This window comes from Equus przewalskii, chromosome 3, assembly GCF_037783145.1.
Source record: "Equus przewalskii isolate Varuska chromosome 3, EquPr2, whole genome shotgun sequence".
NCBI lineage: Eukaryota > Metazoa > Chordata > Mammalia > Perissodactyla > Equidae > Equus > Equus przewalskii.
In genome coordinates, this window is record NC_091833.1 from 43,297,005 (window position 1) to 43,320,853 (window position 23,849).

The 23,849-nt window shown below is 37.8% G+C and overlaps 1 protein-coding gene across 4 annotated transcripts in view; it reads left to right on the forward strand.

Moving 5' to 3' along the window:
• Positions 1–23,849, forward strand: part of UNC5C (unc-5 netrin receptor C) — a 357,794-nt gene that overhangs the window by 207,492 nt on the left and 126,453 nt on the right. For all 4 annotated transcript variants that reach the window (XM_008529402.2, XM_070614239.1, XM_008529401.2 and 1 more), the window contains exon 2: positions 2,514–2,735. In XM_008529402.2, coding sequence (XP_008527624.2) covers positions 2,514–2,735 — 222 coding nt within the window. The remainder of the gene's footprint in view (positions 1–2,513; positions 2,736–23,849) is intronic.

The following is a 23,849-nucleotide window of genomic DNA, read 5'->3' on the forward strand; positions in this document are numbered from 1 at the left end:
AGAATATTATGTAAAAGAAACGCTGTATCTACCACATGATGAAAACATTTCAAATGATAGAAATCATTCCTTGACAAGTTACATACTAAGTGTTATTTAACAAACACCTTGAAAAATCGACATTTTATGAAGCCTTCAACCAAGACATAGAATTACTTCTCTTTTCTTGTAGTGGTTCTCTTGTCTTAAAACTCCAGATTAAGGAAATGCAAAATTAGTTTGTCCATATATTTTCTAAATACATCATTAAATCATTACTCTTTTTTCCAGCACTTAACAGAGCCCCTTTTGACTTGAAAACCTGTATGACTTTCTCATTGTCCATTAGTCTTCTGAGTAGTTTACAATAAAATAATCCGAAGAAATAGATACATGCTTCTGCAGCAAGAGTAATCAATTTGTAGTGGCCCTCTGTCTTTCCGTAGATGTGACGGTATAAGCACTTTTGCTGCATTATTGAACAAGGTAAGGGAGTAACCAATCATTGGATAACCTGCAATCATCATTCCTTCCAAAGGAACAGATCTCCCCTTCTGAAACAATGACTCAAAGAAAGGCTTTCTATATGTGCATACCTGAACAAATATACGTTATGAAATACATACACGTTTTTGTTTGTATAAATATACACCAATAGTAAAAAAAATCAAGTTGATCCTCTACCTTTATGAGTAATAATAATTTAAAACAACAGCTAACATTTTACAGCATTTGAGTCTGATATTTTCTGGCGCTTTATTGATTATCAGCACTGTCCATCATTACATACAACAGTAAGTGCTTTGGAAGAAAAACTTGAATAAGGCCTTCAAGACTTCAGCTTCATGCTGATGGGTCTGTCAATACCTCAGTTCCCCATTCCTTTGCCTTTCTGAACTGTTTATTTAAGGAGTCTTGAGTGTTCTTGCATATTGACTAAGGAAGCTGAAATTGATGGAAACAAGGTTATTCTTTAGTAAGCTGACAGGTTGAGTCCTTGATGTTCAACAGTGGAAAAACCAGAAATGATGCCCTGCCAGAAGAAAGCAAATCAAGGAAGTAAAGTGAAAAAGAAAGCATCATTTACATTCCAGTGTCAGGAGTTTCTAATTGTGAAGCAGCTTTGAAAGCTAGTTTTGTCTGTGATGCAGGTGAAGCCAATTTTTACTGCAAAACAGTTTGGCAGAGACCAGACGTCATTACTATTTGACGGCTATCCCATGACGTAGATGAAAAGTCTTAGGCCAGGTTTCTTAGTGGACAAATGTCCGCTTTGGGCATTTCCTAAAATAGGGCAACAACTGAATGAGTGATGAAATAAGCTTCAAGTTAACATCCAAGCAACACGTCTTTAAGTACAAATACCGTATCCTGTATTTGCTACTGAATATAGGTACTGTTAAAGAACTTGTGAAAAGTTTTAATCTTGACCTCAGAGTTTTAGCCTTACATTTTAGCCTGCAGTGCCTAATCAACTTATGGAATTAATAGTAGTTTTGTTCTACACGATCCCTCACAGGAAGAGAATTATTAGGCCTAATTTGTCAGGAGCGTGTTGAAAAGACTCTTTTTACTTTGAATTTTGTGAAATATGATAATGAGATTTTTCAAGGCACTTTTACTTTTTTCTATTTTTTATGTGGAATCATGCAGAAAAAGATACCTCAAAGTGTACAAATATCTCCAGTGATTCAGGGGTTTTGTTTATTCAGTGGTGGTGGAACAGCAGGGTGGGAGTGATATATTTGATAATTTTCAGTGTTATAAAAACTGCGACTGCTGTTCTTCATGATAATGCTCAGCAATATTCTAATGAGAATAAGTTTGACTACTCATATAACACATAGGAGATTTGAGGTATAGTTCCCGAATAAGACCAAACAGCATTGCTAGACTCCAGGCTCAGCTGTGGATCTACTGTCGGCTAACTTGACATTATCATCCGTGCTTCCATGGCTCAGAAAAATTCTGTGCTCAGTAAATATTTCTGCTTTGAATGAATAAATCTGTCATGCAGTGGCATCTTTTGAAAATAATGATAGATTTGAATCTGAACTTAAAGATCCTTAATTCATGTTTCTAGTGTTCCTTCTCAGCTCCTTACACGGGATTAAAGGTTTACCTATGAGCCTTATACTTTTCAAACAAAGTTTCCTAATAAAGTCTCCTTGGCTTTTGTCAGCTCTCAAGCGTAGACCTGAGTAGTGGGAGGTATGGGGCTGTATTGGGGAGATCACAGGTTTTGAGTGAGACAAACCTAGATTCTGATTCCAGTTCTGCTATTAACTACCTGTGCGCTCAGGGCACAATATCTGTCCTTCCTAATGTTGAGTTTTACCATAAGTGAAAATGAGAATAATAATCTAAATCCTTAAGTGAGCAACCAGTCAATAGACCTAACATACTGCCTGATTCATAGGAAGCACTCAAATTACTTAATTAGATCATTTGTGAGTCATTATTTTTAAATGAGTAGCAAGTAAAAGGCAAGCGGCTACAATGTTTTGATCATTTTCCACTTCTTGTTTTACCAGACGACGATTTTTTTCACGAACTCCCAGAAACCTTTCCATCTGATCCTCCTGAGCCTCTGCCACATTTCCTTATTGAGCCTGAAGAAGCTTATATTGTGAAGAATAAGCCTGTGAACCTGTATTGTAAAGCCAGCCCTGCCACCCAGATCTACTTCAAGTGCAATAGTGAATGGGTTCATCAGAAGGACCACATAGTAGATGAGAGGGTAGACGAAACCTCTGGTGAGTTTTGCATTGCATTTGGACTGCTGCTGAGGGTTCATTTACTTGCTTCTTTGGTGTGTTGTCATACTGTTCTTTCAATTAGTGAAACTGAAAATGGAGTTATTATCCTTTGGCAAAAAGTTTTGAATCAGTTTGGTTAAGATTTGATGATCTCGTTCCATGCATTGCAAAGTCAAACGTGATGAATAAATCTTGACTTGACTCCTGTTGGACTACATGGAATTCAAACATGGTTCATGCGGAAGAAGGTAAATAATGAGAGTGAACACACTGAATTAATGGTAAATGCCCCATCAAAGATGTCGTTGAATTTCACTTGTGTGTCAAGTCTGGTGTCAGATCTCAATATCCTGGGGTTGGAGAACATGTTCAACTAGGGATAATTACACTTGCTTACGTGACTGTCAAATGATAATTCACATGCATAATTTCCCCTTATATTTTCAAAATAATTTGTAAATAATGTAGATTCAAAATATCCTGTATCCTTAACTTACATCTAAAAATGAATCCTGATTACCTAATTCTTAGTTCAAGTTAAATCTAGAGTGATTGAGAGTAGTGATAGTCTGACATCTGGAAAGAGAAGTGTTGAGTGTAGCCAGAGTCTGGGTGGGTCTTGATCAGGGTATCTTTGCTCCTGGCATGGTTAAACTCTTGACTTTATTGTTCTGTAAATATCATCCTTATCAGTAAAATGCTAAAGGCATAGAGCGTATGAAGTAGATTTTAATAACCTGTGGGATTTAGATTGGCTATCAAGGAAACTTTCTTGATAGCAATTTTTTACTTCTCGGTGGGTAACGTAAGATTGTTATGGAATTTCCTGGAGTTATTTTAAATTGGAAAGATATATATCTTTCTTCAGTGGTTTTAGTGTTTTTGCTCTCCAGCAGGGAGAATAGCACTTTCAACTTTCAGATCCCTTCTAGATTTATAATTTTATAATATTAAGACACATGTTTTAAATATTAAGACTTCACTGATCAATTTTTCCAAGCTACATAGTGACAAATTTGGCGTAAGTGGGAACATTTAAATATCTTCATTTTCTTTCTTAGGTATCTCTACATACTAAAATGGATACATATTTTCAAAATCCAAATTTTAATTAATTCATATTTGCCTCCGAATATTGAATTAACCAGGGGCAAGCAGAGACCAGCACTTGAGGGGGATCTGCGTGCAGTGTCTCTAACAACATGAAGAGCGTATTGAGGTGACGGAACGTAAAAAATAGAGCAGACTGAGAGAGGGCTGGGAAGACGCATCCTTTAAAAAAGCCTGTGAGGCCTATACTCATAATAACACAAATGGTCTTAGAAAATCAGGTGGCAGCTCTATATAATTGTTGGTCAATTTGTGAATCAATATGCTCACTGCATGCAGGCTGAGGACTGTAGGAATAACTGGGTATTCAACCGTACGGGAGGTTACTTCAGGGAATTGCCCCACCTCTTGGTCTAATTACTTAGAAAATAATTCCACCAGACGTCTTCAAAATCTCAAGCGAATTCAGTTTTATTTGTTTCAGCTCATTTATTTGTAAAGATTTCGAACACACAAATTTTAACGGTAAGAGAAAAAAGAAAGAAATCACAAAAGCTAAAATGAGAGGCACGAGCATATTGGGATTTGTCTTTACTAAATTGGTGAAAATGCATACATAAGAAGATTAGAAATAAAAACAAAACTGCTTTGATAGTGAACCCCTCTGCCAGCTTCATGCTGTGGTGTTAAATATCTGTGTGTGAGTGTGTGTGTATTTTTTTAAAAGACATTTTCCTTCTGTAAAACATAATATTTTTTATTATTTCTATGTAAAATTAATATTGCATACCACAATGATTAAAACACACTTTAAAGCAACTGTAAATGAAAATACATGGCATGTTTACCTGCACAGTTCTCCTGAGATTCATGGATGGAGTAAGAAAAAAGAAACCTTTCTGTTGTCTTTCGTTTTCACCCAAACCTTTATAAGAAAGCCAGCATCCAGATGAGTGTTTTACCTTTAAAGTTAGGAAAAAGACAAAGATGCCCACAGATACCAGTATTATTTGGTATTGTTCTTAACATACTAGCGGGTACAATTAGACAAGACAGATAATTGGCAAGAAAAATGTGAAAATTGTAAAGAGAATGGAAAAATGATTTTTGACAAATAGTATGATTTTGTATAGCTAGGAAACTTACTCAATTTCTAAGGAAAACATTGAAAATACATCAAGAGAATGCAGAGGCCAGCCCAGTGGCGTGGTGGTTGGGTTTGCGCGTTCCACTTCAGTGGCCCGGGGTTTGTGGGTTTGGATCCTGGGCACAGACCTACCTACTGCTCATCAAAACCATGCTGTGGCAGCATCCCATATACAAAATAGAGGAAGATTGGCAATGGCTGTTAGCTCAGGGCCAATCTTCCTCACAAAAAAAAAAAGAGAGAGAGAATACAGAAAAATTGCTGTAGGCAGAGAGGTAATAAATTTACAGAATTTTAGAACAAAAATTTTAAATTCTACTTAGAGACAAAAAAATACTTTCTACTTGAACAAGTAGAAAGACATATCATGTTCTTGGATAGAAAGGCAGTATTTTTTACGTATTTGTTATTTATAAATGAACCACAAGGGCACCAACATTGTGTGAAGAATTATTTGTGAAAATAGCTGGAAGAATTCTGAAATAGTAGTGTATGTAATGAGAGAACACCAGCTCTTATAAACATATTATAAAGCTAAAGAAGTTAAATGAGTTTTATCTTAGCAGAGGATAAAACACACAGATTAATGGATTAAAACAGAGACCAGGAAATACTCAAACACCTAAGGCATTTTGTAATTTGACAAAGTTGGTTTTTTAAACCACAAGTTAGGCAGTTGGAAAAGTAAAAAATAAATAAATCTTGGGTTCTATCTCATTCTCCTGAATAAAACAAATTCTAGATATTAGGGCTTAATGTCATCATCATTATCATCATTTTCGTCATCACCATCATCACCATCATCACTAGGAAAAAATCTTGGCTATTTCTTTGTTGGTTGGTTGATTTCAGTGATGAGCAAAATCTTTTTAATGATGATAAAATCAAGAAGGCTTATAAGAAAGCATTATTAAATTTGAATATCCAACGCAAGAAAACCACAAAACCAAGTAACAGACCAAAAAAACACAAAAACTGATCGTATCTGTGGACATATACTAATCAAAGGGCTAATTTAATTAATATACAACTAGTTCTTAAAATATACTTAAGGAAAAGATCAGCAACCCAAGAGAAAATTGGGCAGAGTTTGAACATGCAGATATAGGGAAAGAAATGCAGATGGTAAATAAGCATCTAAGAAGAATTTGTCAAGATCAAAGCAGTTAGTGCACAGTGTTGATGAAGACGTGGGACAGGGAATGGTTCATACTTTGTTGATGAGGTTGCAAATCGGTACAGTCTTTTTGAAGGCCAATTTGAAAATACCTGTCAAAAAATTTAAGTGTATATGCCCTTTTACTCAGTAATTACAAATTTCGGAATTATCTAAAATAAAATTCCAAATGAGCACAAAGACTTTCATACAAGTTGTCCATTGCACTCTTGTTGCAATAGCATATCGAGGACTGTTTATCCCCAGGATGGAATACTGCAATGCTTTTTGAAACAATGAGGTTTCTCCACATGTGAGGCTATAGAAAATTCTCTCATATAAAACTTGAAGGCAAAACCAAAGTAGAGAACACTGCATGTAATATGTCCTCATTATGTAAAGAAAGAGGATGCACATCTATGTGTCTATGCATTAGGATTTTCTGAAGAAATATACAAAAAGCAGTTGACGGCTCAGAATCTGGGATGAAAGGAGACTTCTTTTATTGCTTGGTTATTTTTAATCTTGTGAATGTGTTATTTCCATATTGGGGAGAAATTTGTAGGCCTCTTATATTAGAAATCTTTGCTTTCCTATGAGATCAGAAACATTGTGAATGGAATTGAAATTGCACTTCTTGGTTTTGGGGTTTTTTCCTCTGAAGCTGGATTCATCTGCAACTTTGGTCCTCAAGTCTCCACTTACTGCAGCCTGACTATAGTCTTGTTGGGAACCTAGTGGTTCTTTTTTGCTGGGAAAGATTTGCCCTGAGCTAACATCTGTTGCCAATCTTCCTCTTTTTTTCCCCCTCCCTAAAGCCCCAGTACATAGTTGTATATTCTAGTTGTAGGTCCTTCTAGTTCTATGTGAGCCACCACCACAGCATGGCTACTGACAGACAAGTGGTGTGGTTCTGTGCCCGGGAATGGAATCTGGGCCACCAAAGCAGAACGCACAGAACTTTAACCACCAGGCCATCAGGGCTGGCTTGACTTAATGGTTCTTGATAGTGAGGAATGTTAGAATACATAGTCTTGAAATATATTACAAATCACAGAAATTTTCTTGGCCTTTTAAAAATCAAATTGTTTCTCAGATGATAAGAGAGACAAGTCATTGCAAACGAGTTTGTTTTTATAGATACCTCTGCCTTAGAATAATGCTATGTGGAAGCATGGTTAATGGCAATCAGATACATTGCCTTGCACCTAAGAAAAATCAACCATGTTCAATTAAATCTCCATCAAAGGTAACGTCACATTGAAAAACTACAAAACAGTAAAACCAAAAAAAAGAACAAAAGTTCTTCTCTAACTCATAAAATTCTTCCTTTTAAATTATGAAAATGTTAAATAGACTCTCTTGCTCTGAAGTATGGAGCAAATGATTATTTGTACTCACTGAGAAAGCTATACCATTGATCATAAAATGTGCTGATTTAAGATCATTCATTGTTGTTACTGTTTGCCTTTTCATCTTTTACTTTGCATTTCTTGCAAATGTGTAATAAAAGAAACAGCAAAGTGGAAAGCAGTATATATTAGATGGTTTAGAAATTTTCAATATTCAGAAGTTCTTGATTTGGTAATATAGTAATAAGTACGTATGTTCCTTCAGAATTCCATAGAAATCTTGATCTGCTCAAAATTTTATGGTTACGTTGTTATGAAAAACTGGGCTTTGGCTGCTTGCTTTCTATTTACTTGAAGTCTTTGCAATCCTTGTTTCCATGGTACCTAAGACTCACCATTGAAAAGCAAATATTTCCCCTCTATGAAGAAGCAAGGGAGTTTAGAAAACCTCAGTTGGTTTGGAATTTTAATAATGCTCAAGATGTTTCCATTTTTATCTTTAATTATTCTCACATTAGCAGAACATTATCAATAAATACAAAGACTTCTAAGGCTTAGACTGAACATCTTACATGTATTATATCATTTGATCATCACATCAAGCTTGTGAGATGATTTTGGGATTCTCCTGTGAATGAGAAAACTGAGGCTCAGTAGAACAAAGACACTAACTTGCCCAAAATCACATAGCTAGGAGGTGACAGAGCCAGTACATGAACCCAGGGCTCTCTGATTCCAAAGTCTTTGCTCTTGGCCCTGTACCCAGTATCTCCCTAAATTCTGCGGTAACTACCGAACACAGAATAGTTAGACTGAAGAAGAGCTATGTAGTCTCTTTTTTCAGGAAAAAAATCTGGTTCAGAATGTCAGCTAAGCATTTGTCTTTCATGCTTTTATCTGCCTTCTTGCCTTGTGACAAGTTTTCCATATGTGGTCCTTTCTGATTCTTAAATGTAATAACTTAAGAGAGTGCTTAGAATTTGATTCTTTTTATTCTTGAGGGTATTTAACATTTGACAAAATAGCAAAAGATGAGCCTTAAGAGAAAAAAAGATATTATTGATGAAGAGAAGCTAAATGGGCACCAATTTAAGTGAATTACCTTTACTCAAAGCAGAGCTTCCACAGATATACTCTGCTCACTCAGGTCCCTATTTGTTGCAAGGGTGTCACAGCTGAAATTCTTTCTCCTCTTGTATTCCTATTTTGGATACCTCTTCTCTCCATCTCCTCACCAAAAACAGAAATCTTGGCTTCATCCCTTACTCCAAAAGTCAAAGTTATCTTCAAATATCACCAATTCCCTCTCACAATTCTCCCACAAAACATCCATCTATGTTTAATTCTTGCTGCTACTCCCTTAGTCTAGGCCTTTCGTATCTACCTCGTAGATTATTTGAGTAGCCTTCTATATCTTCCTGCCTTTCTCCTCAGCAATCCATTCTCTGGGTGGTTATAGGCCTAAAGCACAGGTCAAGTGACTGCATTACCCTGTTTCTTAAAATACATAATGGCTTTCCTTTGTCCGTGGAATAAAACACATCCTCCTTGATCATATATTTAAAAGCTTCAATACACTCTCTTCCTAATCAAACTTGCTAGCCTCGTTCTAATAGTGGCTCCCCCACGACATGCCCTATATACTAGGCCAATTTGGTTTTTCCTCTTAAACTGTGTTTCATGAACCACCAGTGTCGTATAAGTACTGTTTGGGGAAAAAAACCAAAGAAACAGAAAGCTTTGTGGTCAAATAATTTAAGAAACAGTGCAATAATTACATTCCCCTTTGGGAGAAAAGTATGAAGCGTATTGTCATGTAAAAGTGCCAGGAAAGCTCCGCAGGAAAAAACTTTTTTTAACCTCATATTATCTGGCAACTGAACTCTTTTTCACAGAACTGCTATTAAAATATCATGAGACCTTATTGTAACACCAGGACATAATTTAAGAAATGCTGCTCATACATTTTCAGAGGGAAATTAGGCGGGATTTGTTTAAATTTTATTAAATGAATGCAAACACTCCACACTTCTGTGTCTTAGAATCACAGCCACTTTAAGCTGTGAGACTACAGCAGTCGTTTAAACTCAGTGAGTTATTGGCACGCTCTCCCTTAAATTGAGTGTAATTGATTTTGGGTTATCTTGACTTAGTGGTCCTACTGACGTCATTTGGAACTGTAGGAAACAGTTCTGGTCGCCTCCTGGCCTCTTACTGATCTTAGATATTTGAAAGGAACAGTTATCACGTCTCCTTTCCCAAGTTCTCTCTTGTCTTCAGTCCAAACATTTGTGAGCTGCGGAGTCAGTTCCGTGGAATCTAGGATTGCGTCGGTCTTTCTCATTATTCCAGTCCCATGTTTAACCTGATGTTAGGTACTTGGTAGGTGCTCAATAAATGTGTTGTATGAATTAATGATCCTTTATACCATGCTTTCCCGCATCCAGCCTCTGTTAAAATCCTACTAATTCTTAAAGAAGTGTCTCAGGTGCAATGTCACAGATGAATATTTCTATAACACCCCAAGTCATATGTAGACATGTCTATGTTTCTGTTATTTGTACTTCCATTTTCATTACACTCATAAGTGTGAATTGGATATGTGTATTAGGTTAAACCATATGAAATCATCAATATTCAACCATTTTTGAGGTACAAAAATGGCAATTTCTAGTAATTCAATATCCCGTTATTTATGGAAGAGTTATATTCGTGTATATCTAAATATATAAAGTCTCTGTCTCTTGAACTACATTGGAATGGTATGTATGGTATGACCTGTGTTTTGTAATGCTTTGTCTTTTCTAAAGTTTATAACACAAGGCACTAAGCACAGGAGATAATCAATAAAAGTTTGTTTTGTGCCACGCATCCTGCTAACATTGGGTAACGGAAATTTATGAGACATACTGATGAGGTTTTCATTTGGAATATTTCATGAATTTGAGGAATACATAAAGATAGCATGATCTTTTATAAGAAGAGTTATTTTACACATTAAATACACACATCCGACCAATCGATATTCTCCATGTAAAAGAATTCCTTTAGGGCAGGCCAGGTGGTGTAGTGGTTAAGTTCTCGAGCTCCATTTTGGTGGCCTGGGGTTCATGGGTTCGGATCCCGGGTGCAGACCTACACACCAGTTGTCAAGCCATGCTGTGGCAGCATCCCACATACAAAAATGAGGAAGATTGGCAACAGATGTTAGCTCAAGGCCAATCTTCCTCACCAAAAAAAAAGAAGAAGAATTACTTTAAACTCAGTTCTTATTAACAGAATGAACATTTTCAAAAGGAAGTCAAGTGAAACTTTGTTTAAATTTTAGGAATGATGCATAAAATTTGGAAGCTCTATTTGAACTTCATTCCATAATATTTTCTTTAAGTCAATGGGAGTATTGTCTTTGCAAGAATAGAGCCATATATTTGTAATATATTTTCTGCCAATGAAGATGAATGATTCTGGAATATAAATCAATTATTTATTTTATTCCCTTCTCAGAGGTACTTATTTCAATACTGGAAACTAACAATTTTTTTTTTTTTCAGTTTGAGGCTGGCCCCAAAATAAACATAGAAAATTGGCAAGGATCCATGTGGTCCATGAAGCCTTTTCCACTGAGTCAATCTGATAACTTGGTGAAAGAGTAGTTACCAGTTAGTGATGACAGAATATCAGTTCTCTTGAAATACATACTTTTCCTTATTCTTCATTTGTTAGTGCTCACAACTGATTCATCCTTATTTCATAGGGTCTTCAAGTCTTTAAATACCTGGGTTAACATGATCCACATAATCTCAGGTACAGTTACAGAAACGTGGCTTAATTGTTGCTTTCATTCCATTCTAGCACGAAGATAGTCTCGGCTGGCTGAGCGATGTGGGCTCTTTCACTGTGTATAAATCTGCTTTTGTTTCCATTCTTTTCCTAACTTACAGATAGAAGTGAGTACTTTAAAAATTTTAGGCCACCTGTTTGGATTCCTTTTGTTTCTGATCTATCATTTTCATGAAGTTTTTATTGTTTTTTGCTCATTTTTAGTAATTCCAATATTTGCAAATATCTGTATTATAGACCCTGCACATACTCCAAAACACCCTGACTACATCATATCTGCAGAACTGTGTAATTTTAACTTAATTATATCCCATGCGGAAGATTTTTAATGTTTGAATTACGTACTGTATAGAAAATTTTAATCACACGTACTTATTTGAATAGATACTGCTCAGAACATGATTGCAAACTAGAGGCAAGAAAACATTACACCTTTCAATGCAGTTTTAGTGGGCTGTGTTTCATTAGAGCAAAACAGAAATTTTCTAAAATTATACACAGTGAGAGTTTAATGTAATGAACACAAAGAAATTCTGCCCTGCCAATTAACACTTAGGGCAAGGTTACTTCGAATACCTTAGTCCTGTTTCCTCCCACAGCTAAGATGAAAGCATTGATTAATACAGTTTAATCAAGAATATGCATATAAGTAGATATATAAGTACATACATATGTATTTGAGTGTGAATATGTTTGTATTTTCCCAAATTTTGAGAAGAGACAATCAAATGTCACCCACCCCTAGGCCCACAAGAGGCCACAATAAGAAACAGGAGTACCAGGACCACTCTTCATCTAAATTACTTTCTGCTCACACAGGGCATTTCAGGAGTAAAACTAGAGACTGTGTTGCTATAGCAATTTCTCCATGTGCCCAGCAACCATGCGTATGCTGTGGCTTGGAGTTCTAATATGCCCACTTCAAAGTGAGGAGAGCGCACGTGTTAAAAGCCGTAATGTATTTTTAACCTCACCTTTGGCTAAAATATGTGAAGGTTTTAAGGAGAGCTCTTGTTCTTTATTTTCATAGGAAGGAACATACTTAACAGAGTTCTGGATTGTAATATGAAATGGATTAATCATCTTGCTTAAGGAAGTTTAAGAAACAGTTTCAGCTTAAAAGAGAGGGTTAACCTCCTAAGGAGCCTGGCTTTCTCTCAAAATGTCGGTGTTCTTTTTAGTGTCTGTACCTATTGTGCCAAATATAAAGAAACCTGGTTGATAATTACAAGATAATGATCCAGGTCGTTGTCCCTTTTAGTCTGTGATGTCATAAATTGTTATCCATTCTATTTGGGGCTCTATATCACTAAATCTTACTATCCAATATACTCTCAATAATTGGCTCAAAATCCTGATGCTATTTTCTCTCTCCTCGCTCCAACGGATTTTTGGCATTTTAAAGACACAGCAGAGAATTTTTTAGTTAAAAAATGCCACGATCAGGGGCCAGCCTGGCGGTGCAGGGGTTAGGTTCGCACCTTCTACTTCGGTGGCTTGGGATTCACCAGTTCGGATCCCTGGTGGAGACCTATGCACCACTTGGCAAGCCATGCTGTGGCAGGCATCCCACATATAACGTGGATGAAGATGGGCACGGATGTTAGCTCAGGGCCAGTCTTCCTCAGCAAAAAAGAGGAGGGTTGGCAGCAGATGTTAGCTCAGGGTTAATCTTCCTCAAAAAAAAAAAAATAAAAACCATGATGAATGAATAACCTAATGCTAAAACTTGAGGGAAGAGGGCTTTCTTGCTCTGAACCCTTCAGTCTTCTCCCCCCAAATGCCATCAATCTGGAGTCATCCGTTCGCCAGGGATTCTCAGAGCCATCTTGGGGATGCCTGTTGAAATATCCACTCTTGCCAATTCCTCTGAAAAGCACTATTTGGAGATACGAAACCAGCATGTATAACATGAGAGCTACAATTAGCAAAATATCAGGGTCTGGCAGAAAAGCAAGCACAGCATGCAGGAAGTATAAAATCTAGCAATAAAAAAACAATTCAGATAGGGAAGTCTTGAACTCATTCCTAATTTCATCAAGGGTTTAACCTGATTTTTAAAACCTATTTTGGAAGAAATTTCCAAGAACAGAAAGGCAAGAGCAACAAGGAACTCTCAGGGCATTAGCTGAGAGCCCTGGCTGCATTGGACAATCCCCAGGGCAGGCTCCTGAAAACACCCATGTCCTGGCCCCCAGGAGAGAATGGTTTCATTGGGAACAGCGCACAGCTTTCTTCTCATCTGTCTGTTTGCTTCTTCAAGGCTGTCTGGTGATGGTAAAGTACAGCCAGGCATGAAAACCAGGGCCTGAGGAGACAGTACCGTGAAAGCGGAGCATAGCGGAAGTACTTAGATGTTCCATTCAAAAACCACAGGCCAGACGCTTTCCTTGGTACTGTAAGTAGAGACACAGCCAAGACCTGATGCCCTTAAGGAGATCGCAGTCTAGAAGGGACCAAAGAGAGGAGGGAAAAGAGAGAGAAAAAAGTGTGCTTTACCGTTCGCTCTGGTTCTCCTCTCACCGGTAGAATAAATTCACGCAACCCCTTGATAGTTCTGTGGTATAGAGTTACACGGTAGAGAGCTCCTGCTTTCTTCAAGATCCTTTCGCCTGTCTCTGCCTATTAAATTTCTCAGACTGAGGGGTAGCAGCCTTCTGAGGGAAGAGGGGGAATCTAGGGCTTGAGTGAATTAAAATCTAGCTGCAAAAACCCAGGGGATTGTTCTGAACAAGGCAATTCCAGGAATGGCAGGCAATGGATGACATGCCTCTTTTTATAGCCCAGCCTTGATGATCCTAGACAATGATGCCCTCTGTATGAAAGGACGTTAGTGACTAAGAGGCTGCCTCTCCACACCCATTCCATGGGGCATTTGTGAAACCAGAAAAACATCACGTGGCAGGCAGCTTTTCCTCACCTTTTCGCTCTGTCAGATTCTTGAGTCTACTCTTTGAATGTAGAGACACAGAGTAACTGCCCTTAGTCACTGGATTAGTTTTCTGGGGCTGCCACAATAAATTACCATGAAATTCGTGGCTTAAAAACAACAGAAACTTACTGTCTCACTGTTCTGTAGGCTAGAAGTCTGACATCCAGCAGAGCTGCACTCCCTCTGGGGACTCCAGAGGAAAATCTGTTCCTTGTTTCTTCTAGCTTCCCGGGGCTGCCCAGGCGTTCCTGAGCTTGTGTCCTCCTCGCTCCAATCTCTGCCTTCATCTTCGCACCACCTTCGCTTCCACGTTTGTCTTCTCTGTGTGGTTCAATAAGGACACTTATCACTAGATTTAGGGCCCACCTGGATAATTTAGGATCTCAAGAACCTTAACTTAATTGCATCCACAGAGACCCTCTTGCAAGATAAGGTAACATTCAGCTGCTCTCGGGATGCATATGTGGGCACATTTTTTAGGGGCCACCATTTGGCCCACTATAGTCACTAAACATCTGTCAAGATAAAGTCACTTAATGTGACAGTTGAAAAGGACAATGAACTTTAACAGACCCCTCATCAAGAAGATATACAGATGGCAAGTAAGCATATGAAAAGATGCTCCATATCATGTGTCATCAAGGAAATGCAAATTGAAACAACAATGAGATACCACTACACACCTATTAGAATGGCCAAAATCCAGAAGACTGTCACAACAAATGCCAGTTGGAATGTGGAACAACAGGAACTCTCGTTCATTGCTGGTGGAAAAGCAAAATGCTACAGCCATTTGGAAGATGGTTTGGCACAAAACTCAACATACTCTTACCATATGATACAGCCATTGCATTCCTTGGTATTTACCCAAAGGAGTTGAAAACTTATGTCCACACAGAAACATGGATGTTTATAGCAACTTTATTCATAATTACCAAAACTTGGAAGTGATCAAAATGCCCTTCAGTAGGTGAATGAATAAATAAACTCTAGTACATCCAGACAATGGAATACTATTCAGTGCTAAAAAAAAAAAAAAAAAAAAAAATGAGCTGTCAAGTCATGAAAAGACATGGAGGAAACTTAAATGCATGTTGCTAAGTTAAAGAAGCCAATCTGAAAAGGCTGCATACTGTATGATTCCAACTATCTAACATTCTGGAAAAGGCAAAACTATGGAGACAATAAAAGGATCAGTGGTGGCCATGGGTTCTCGGGGAGGAAGGGATGAACTGGCAGAGCACAGAGGATGTTTAGGGCAGTGAAACTACTTTGCATGATACTGTAATGCCGGTTACATGTCATTAAATTTGTCCAAATCCATGGAATGTACACCACCAAGAGTGAACCCTAATGTAAACTAGGGACTTTGGGTGATAACGATGTGTCAATGTAGGCTCATCAACTGTAACAAACACACCACCCTGGTGTCATCAATTGTAGCAAATACACCACCCTGGTGGGAGATGTTGATAACAGGGGAGGCTATGCATGTATGGGAGTGGGAGGTCTATGGGAAATCTCTGTACCTTCCTCTCAATTTTACTTTAAACCTAAAACTGCTTTAGGAAACGGTCTATTAAATACCATGAAAAAAAGGGCCATGATGATGGAGGCAGTGAGTAGCAGTGATGGGGCCCGGAAATGAAAGCATTTACCTGGCTATTTTCTGCCATTTGGTCAATATTTCTAAGTTAACTATAAATGTAACAGGCAATGAAAACATCCCCCAGTGTTCTTTCCTAGCTTTCTGAAGCTCCCCCAATCTGTTGCACTGTACTGTGGGCCAAATACAAGAAAAGAACTGCTCAGCCAGGCTTCTGCATGTTGCTCATTTTCCTCGTGCCCATGGCAGCCTTGCCAACCTCTGCACTCTAACAGTTCATGCTGTTTCATGGAGACCCAAAAACTCTGACAGCCACGTTTCTCATGAAAATTCTTTCCCCACATAGTTGCCAAAACCAAACCGAAATAGCCAATACAATCAAAAGAGCTTCACTTGACAATTTCCTCTACACACACACACACACACACACACCGCACACACGCACACACCCTTTTGCTTGGCCTAGCAACACAATGGGAATGTAAACACGTTGTTAATGCAGTCGCTCTCAGTTGGCTTCCCAGATGGCTGGAGTTCAATAGATTTTTCCCCCTGATTTCCTCAGCTTCTCCTAGCAAGTGCTAAACAGCCATTACGCCTTTTCCTGCACATTGAGATTCATCTGCAGCTACTAAAGCGCCTCCAAAGTGCTTCAATTTTGCATGAGCGCTAAGCTGGGGCCTGGGAGACATTACCCAGTGCTGAAGGCCCAGATCATTAGAAGGAGCATGTAAATCCTCTGAACCAGAAATAAAAAGTGCAGAGATTTCCTTTGTGAAGTCCCAGCTGCAGCATTATGTAAAACACGCACCTTTGGCAAGATTGTATGTGGTCCCTTTTACCTGCTAAATTTTATTTTTGCCTTTTGTTCCCTCACTTTGTCATATATGTTCTAATTTTTTTAAAGCACTGTGCTTTATTTCATAGTCAGGAACATATTAATAATAGCCGTGAGCTATCACTATTTTTCTCAGGACGCCAGATCCCTCTTCACTTTTAATAGGGACGGAAGTTCAAAGTGCTGCTCAGGGAGCACCCACATGATAGGATTTTTAAACAAACCTGAAACCTGCTGAGTAGCAAGAAGCTTTGGGGTGTGGCGATGAGTTGACGTTTATGAGGTATGTGCAGGGAACATAAATCTATATTATTTAAGTAAGTATAGATGTAGGAAGTGTACAGATGTTGGATTTTGGAGAGAGATGGGGATAGAAGATAAAGGGATTATGAAAATTATTAAAAGAAGCGATTTTGTTCCTCTCCGTTTTTCAGTAGTTTCATCCGTGTCCATTATTACCTAAAAGTCCTATTTGTATTTTTCAAGGTGAACAGATTTTTTATCTGTACTTGGTCTGTATTCCATCTCTGCTCTCCTACCAGTGTGCTTGTCAGACCATCTTGCTGTAAATTAAAGCGAGCCTGTGGTCAGCCGGAGCAGGACCTGCGAGAGGGCGGTGCGGGAGGGCTGGCATTCGGAGAGTCCTGCAGTTCCGCGCGCTGTGGGCCTGGGCCGACGCCACCAGCCTGTGGAGTGGTGACCCAAAAGCACTCACGACGGGAAGGTTGACTCTGCATCCTTATTTGGTATTTCCTTTGCGTAGGGTTTTTTGAACAGTTACGGTAACATTTTATTTTTTTGTCTACAGTATATTCATTCAAGAGTAATAAACCAGGTTCCTTTTATATGGTTGCTCTATACTGATTTCTCTTTTTCCATATATGTATGTAATAGATCAAACTATCTTTATTTTATGATTCTGAGAGTAAAAATGTACATTTGTGATTAGATTCAGCAGTTCATTACTTATCTCTAAACATATTTCCAAGGACATTTATTAACTACTGCTTTATTCCACACTGCATATGCAAGTGGGATCTGACAGAAATGTGACTAAATGGGCTTATAATAGGGTGTGAAGTAAATGCATTCCAACTGGTAGATAAAATAAAATAGTTGATGAAAGATACACATATAAATGTACACAGTGATGTTAGGTGCATGTATTTACTGTCTATATGGCATATCCACTTTGTGCTGAAGCCCAGTTTTGTTTGTCAGCACGTGGTATGGATCCTTCAGACTGGGTAGTCCCATCCACTAATTTCCCTTTACTAAAAACATGGCTCGTCATGCATATGTCATCATCTATTAGTGTTAGTATAATCACAAAATATGACTTACTGTGATTCCACACCTCATGACGTTGAGCTGTACATATTAAATAGTCAGCTTTCCTGGTCTCCCTGGAGAGTGTTTATTCACTAGGCATGTATCCTTTGAAGAGGATATGTTTGTAAAAGAAAGGAAGGAGAAGAAAACTTTGCCTGGAGACATGAACAGGCACATGACTGTTCACTTGGCAGTATGATGTAGTTACATAAATATCTCAGGGAATTGGAGCTCATGGTGGGAAATAATCGTTTTCCTTCTTTCTTTTTCTTTGTGATGCTAGTGCAGAATGGACATGAAGATATTACAGTTTACACACAATATTCAGAATCAGGTGTCACTCTTCTGTCGTTCAAGTTTAAGTTTTTCTATGTCTTGTGAAAACACCAAAATAAGATTGATTATAAAGAAAGTGATACTGCTAATAAAACATTATAACCTAGTGTTTTGCATCAATTTGTTTGTTCAACATTTATGTTGGAAGTGCTATCTTGAAAAATATTTCAAGGAAAACATTTTGAAATTAATATTTTTGCTACATACACAGATTCCTCTGTTTTATAGCATTTTGAGCATAAATATTAAAATCACACATTCAGATATTTGGAAACTCTCAGAATTAATAGAAATTCTTCTTTGTATATCTGACAAGATGTTGCCAAATAAAAATCTTTTTAGGATTTTGGAGCTAAGCACTGAATCATGGTAAAAAAAAGACCAAATGTTATGGGATTAATAAGTATTTTCTTCATCCATTTATCTCCTGGTATTCATTTATGAATACCCACTGCATGCCAAGCATGTTATACATAGTCTACATCATTTAAATCTGTATTATGCTAACATGCAGTAACAATTAGACCTCCCCAAAGATAGAATGGCTCAAACATGATAGAATGATACATCTGTTTACATAACAGTTGCAGGAAGGCACCCTTAGTTGTTGGGCAGGTCTGTTCCCTTTGACCAGTCGTGGACCCAGACTCCTTCTGTCTTGTGGCTCTGCCATCCTCTCAAGCCTCATCCTCTTCTGCATCTAGCTAGTAGAAAAGGAAAGATAGCAAAGAGGACACTCACCACTTTCTTCAACAGCTTGGTCAAGAAAAGGTACATGTTCCTTCCACTCATATTCTATTGATTAGCATTGCTTTTGCGGCTACTTCTAAAGGAAAGGAAACTAGAAAACATGGTCAAGTTGTGGTCCCAGGAAGATGCTGGCAGTCTTTGCCACGCAGTCTGTCTATAAAGGTACTTTCTCTTAAAGACTACTTTTGATCTCATAACAGTCCTGTGAAGCACACTGGGAAAAGACTTTTTACCTATTTACTGATTGAAAGTTTAAGAAAATGAGAAATTTAATGCCCTACCTACAGTTACTCATGATGGTAGCCAAGCTAGGAACAACAATCTGGTTTTCTTCCTTTTCATCTGATATTCTATTTTTTCCTATATTTAACTCTCTGTCAGTATAGACTTCCATAACACAAAAAACAATAATCCAAATTTTATTTGACCTGATAATTTTTAGTATTTCAGTGTCATTGTGATTTCTTAAAAATCCAATTCCTGGTTTTTCTTATTGAAGTAACTTTATTAGTTCTGCTGTAGTAGGACTTCTAATACTCAGATCTATTTCTCCTCTCCTTCCTGGGCATACAGGAGTACTACATGTCCTGGCATCCATGCAGTTCAGCAGTACCAGGTGATTGCTTCTAGCCAACGGGCTGTGAATGAAAGTTGTGTTGCCACTGCCGAACCGAGGCATTTAAGAGCAGGTGTGAGTTCTCTGTGCTCTCTTCTCCTAGCTCAGAGATCCTGGTAGCCATGGTTGAGAGGATGTAGATTCAAGATAGGTGAAGCTCAGATCACTGAGAAAGCTCGTGTAGGACAGCTTCCCTGGAGACTTTTGTGCTGGAAAAATAGTCTTTGATTTTTGTAAAGCCTCTGAAATGAGGGGAGTTATTTAGTAACTGGCACAGCATAAATTATTCTAGCTTCTCAAATCATATGAGTTTGCTCATATTAAGGGGTCACTCTGCTAAGAGTTTTACATGTATCACCTCATTCAGTCCTTAAAACAACCCATTGACTTAGGAATTTTAATTCCCATTTTTCTGTTGAGGAAAGTGATACTTAGTGAGGTAAAGGAATTTTCCCAAGGTCATAAATCTACTCACTGGAAGAACTAGAATTAGAACCAGACCCTTCTCCAAAGATCATATGTCAGTCACGTTAATTGTATCTGGACCAGTATTGTCTTCTGGAATTCTCCGTAAAGCCTTATGTTTATCAAAAACTAAGTATATGTAACTTAGAATCATCAGAAGCACAAAGAGACGCTCTCTGTATTAAAAAAAAGAAGATTTAAATGCATTATAATTGGTTGCACTGTTTTCATTAAATCATTACTCCTTTGGCATGATAAAAGAATGATTTGAAGCAAAGATCTCAGAATATATAGAAATATTTTGGAAATTTCAGTTATTTCTCAGTCCCTATATAAAGTTAAAATTGAAAATTGGTGTTTTGGCAGGAGTTCAAACAACATACTCCTGACTTGAAAATATGAAATGCTAATATTTTTCATCTCTACTTGAAATTTCACAAGTTAAAATTTTCGTTCTTCTTGTAAATTAATGAGTCATTCTTGCATATTAGATTTCTTTTTAAAAAAGAAAGAGAAAAAAGAATCTTTCATTGGTCCTTGATCTGTGTTCACGCAGCTATTATAAACAATTTTGGAGGCTCTAAAAAGCATTAGGATAACTCCACTTTCCCCCCCCCCCACTCTTAGCGTGAATGCCAAGCATGTTCAAAGTTTAATTCAAAGCTTTTGATGATGTCTTTCTGGCTAGGGTAGGAGGTATGACTGCCATCATGAATGGAAGTTCCTTTCCTCTTAATATATATTCGGACATAATCACATATCCTTTAAATAAGTATGTAAAAGCATCCTGGGGAAAATATTATTTCATTAATTCAACAAATATCTGTTGTGTGTTTACAATGTGCCAGATATTGTTCTAGACCACATGTAACAAACAAATATCTCCACCCTGACAGAATTCATCTCTAGTTGGAAAGTAAAGAAAGACTCTAGAAGAAGTGATTGCACTCATCAATTTTAAATCTTCATTAAAATATGGAAGTTTGCTTGTCATGCCCCAAATTTGTCAGAACTAGCCTACTTAGTAATTTCCCTTCAGTTTCTTGGTGTCCCTGCCTCACCTGTGTAATGGAATAGCAACATAAGGAACTCCTAGTGGATGAGCCGTGCAAGCATTTTGGTTTCTGAAATATGTAGACTCTCCCACTCATCACATCAGGGTAGGTGGCTCTCTCTACACTTTAATATAGTGGGGATCCTAGGGGGTTAGTAAAATCCTAGGTGACTTGGCTGAAGGACAAGAAACTTACATGCAAATCACTAGAACTCATTCCTGCTTTTCAAACTCCATTTCTAAATATCGTAGCCATACCTTCATTGCCCTGGACAACCGACCTCTCCACCCAGACCTAACTCCCAACTCTGCTGAAAATTTCCAAAACTAGCCATGTCTTTCTTATCTATGTGCCTAATATAATTTTCAATCAGGGTGCCTCACCCCTCTGCAAAGTCTACATTAGTACCTCCAATGGTAATTTTGTGAATAGAATACAGTTTTATTCTCAAAATAATTGTTATTATAATACAGTATAATTAAAAGGAATTTTATAGATTTCAAATACTTTTTTTGTTTTGAGGAAGATTAGCCCTGAGCTAACATCTGCTGCCAATCCTCCTCTTTTCTCTGAGGAAGACTGGCCCTGAGCTAACATCCATGCCCATCTTCCTCTACTTTATATGTGGGATGCCTGCCACAGCGTGGCTTTACAGGCAGTGCCATGTCCACACCCAGGATCCGAACCAGCGAACCCCGGGCCACCGAAGCGGAACGTGGGAACTCAACCGCTGCACCACCGGGCTGGCACCTAGATTTCAAATAATTTTGTAGCTAATATATCATTTCTTTTCTCACAACCTAAAACAGATTTTTAGCCTCTTGCAAGCTGGGAAACCAAGTCTTGAAGAATTTAAGATTTTCCAAAAGCCAGATAGTAAACACAGAACAGGAATTTATTTTCTTATCTAAATAAATCACTAGGTTGTTATGTGTTAGGTGAATATTTGTTAGCCCCCCCAGTTGTAATAATATGGCCTGGATGAGTTGAATTTTTTAAAAAATGAACCTCTACAATTTGGTTTAAAAATTTCCTTAATAATATGAAATGTATTGCCTTTAAGATAAACAAATAGCCGTCCCCAATATCTTGTGTGTGAGCTTTATAAGTGGCAGTCATTCCAGAAGTGATTGCTCTTATGACTTGTTTCTAAATCATTCGGGATAAGTACAAAATGAAAGCCCACAGTATGCATAGTTACTATTCTGGATATATGTGCCTGGTTTCCATTGTCAGACTGTTTTCAGAGGGTCACCAAGAATACTGCTGTTAAGGCTTATAATTAAAGGATGATGTAAGATCATAGATCTGAAAAATTTTGTAATAATAATTAAAATTAAAATGATTAAAATTCCATTAAAGTAAATCAGATTAGTCTTGTTTACTAGTTGAGACAGGTTAAACTTCCTAAAGTATATGTGATTTTAAAAAATGTCATTTAAAAATGTCATTTAACAGACGAACTCTGTATGACTCCACTCATAGGTGGTAGTTAACATATGGACAAAGAGAACTGATCGGTGGTTGCCAGGGGAAAGGGGAGTGGGGGGAGGGCACTAGGGGTGAAGTGGTGTACCTACAACATGACTGATAATGATGTACAACTGTAATTTCACAAGGATGTTAACTATCATAATCTTAATTAAAAAAATGTCATTTCACTAATTACAATTTATAATTTTCACAGGCTCCTCACTCCACAGGACAAAGTTTTCTAGCTGCCATTTAAGGCTCACCAGGAATCTCCCTTCTCTCTACAGTCATGCATCGCTTAATAAAGGGGATACGTTCTGAGAAATGTGGCATTAAGTGATTTAGTCATTGTACAAACGTCGTAGAGTGTACTTACACAAACCTAGATGAGATAGCCTACTACACACGTAGGCTCTATGGTACTAATCGCATGGGACCACTGCCATGTATGCAGTCCATGGCTGACCGAAACGTGGGTATGCACTGCAGCAATTCCATGGTCTTTACTCAGTTCACGGAAACTACTCGCTTCTGTACTTCTCCGTGTTTTTCATCTCTGCCTTTTGACTTTGTGTCTCTGATTCCTCTCTAAGTCTTTAAACCAAACTATCCTTCAGCATCAAACTAAAATATTCCATTTCCCCATGTTTTCCCTGGTTTCTCCGTCTGAAGCTATTTCACTATAGCTTTCTTCATGGGCTTTTCAGAATTTTCCAAGTAACGGACGACTTTTATTCAGTAGATCAACATCTGGAAAGTGCTAAACAAAACCACACTGAAAGCTGTAAAAAGATGAGATTCTGTGTTTATGTTGACCGTAGGGTTCTATGGGTTAATAAATTTAGAGAAATGGCGGCAGTTCCGATTAAACAGACTTCTTTATGGCAGAACCTCTGATCAATGCCTTCAATATCCTGATGGGTGTTCTGAGTTTCTAAGAGGAAGATGTATTAAGCAGAAATCCCCAAACTTATTTGACCAAAGAATACTATTTTGAGACACAGCTTGAGAAATATTGGTGCAGTGAAAAGAACAGGAACGTTGGATTCAGACAAATGTCGATCCAAATCCTGATTTCTGTAATTATTGGCTGTGTCAACAATTGTTGAAATTCTGCTCTCTGCTCATTACTTATATTATGGGTACAGCAATGCTGATCCCCA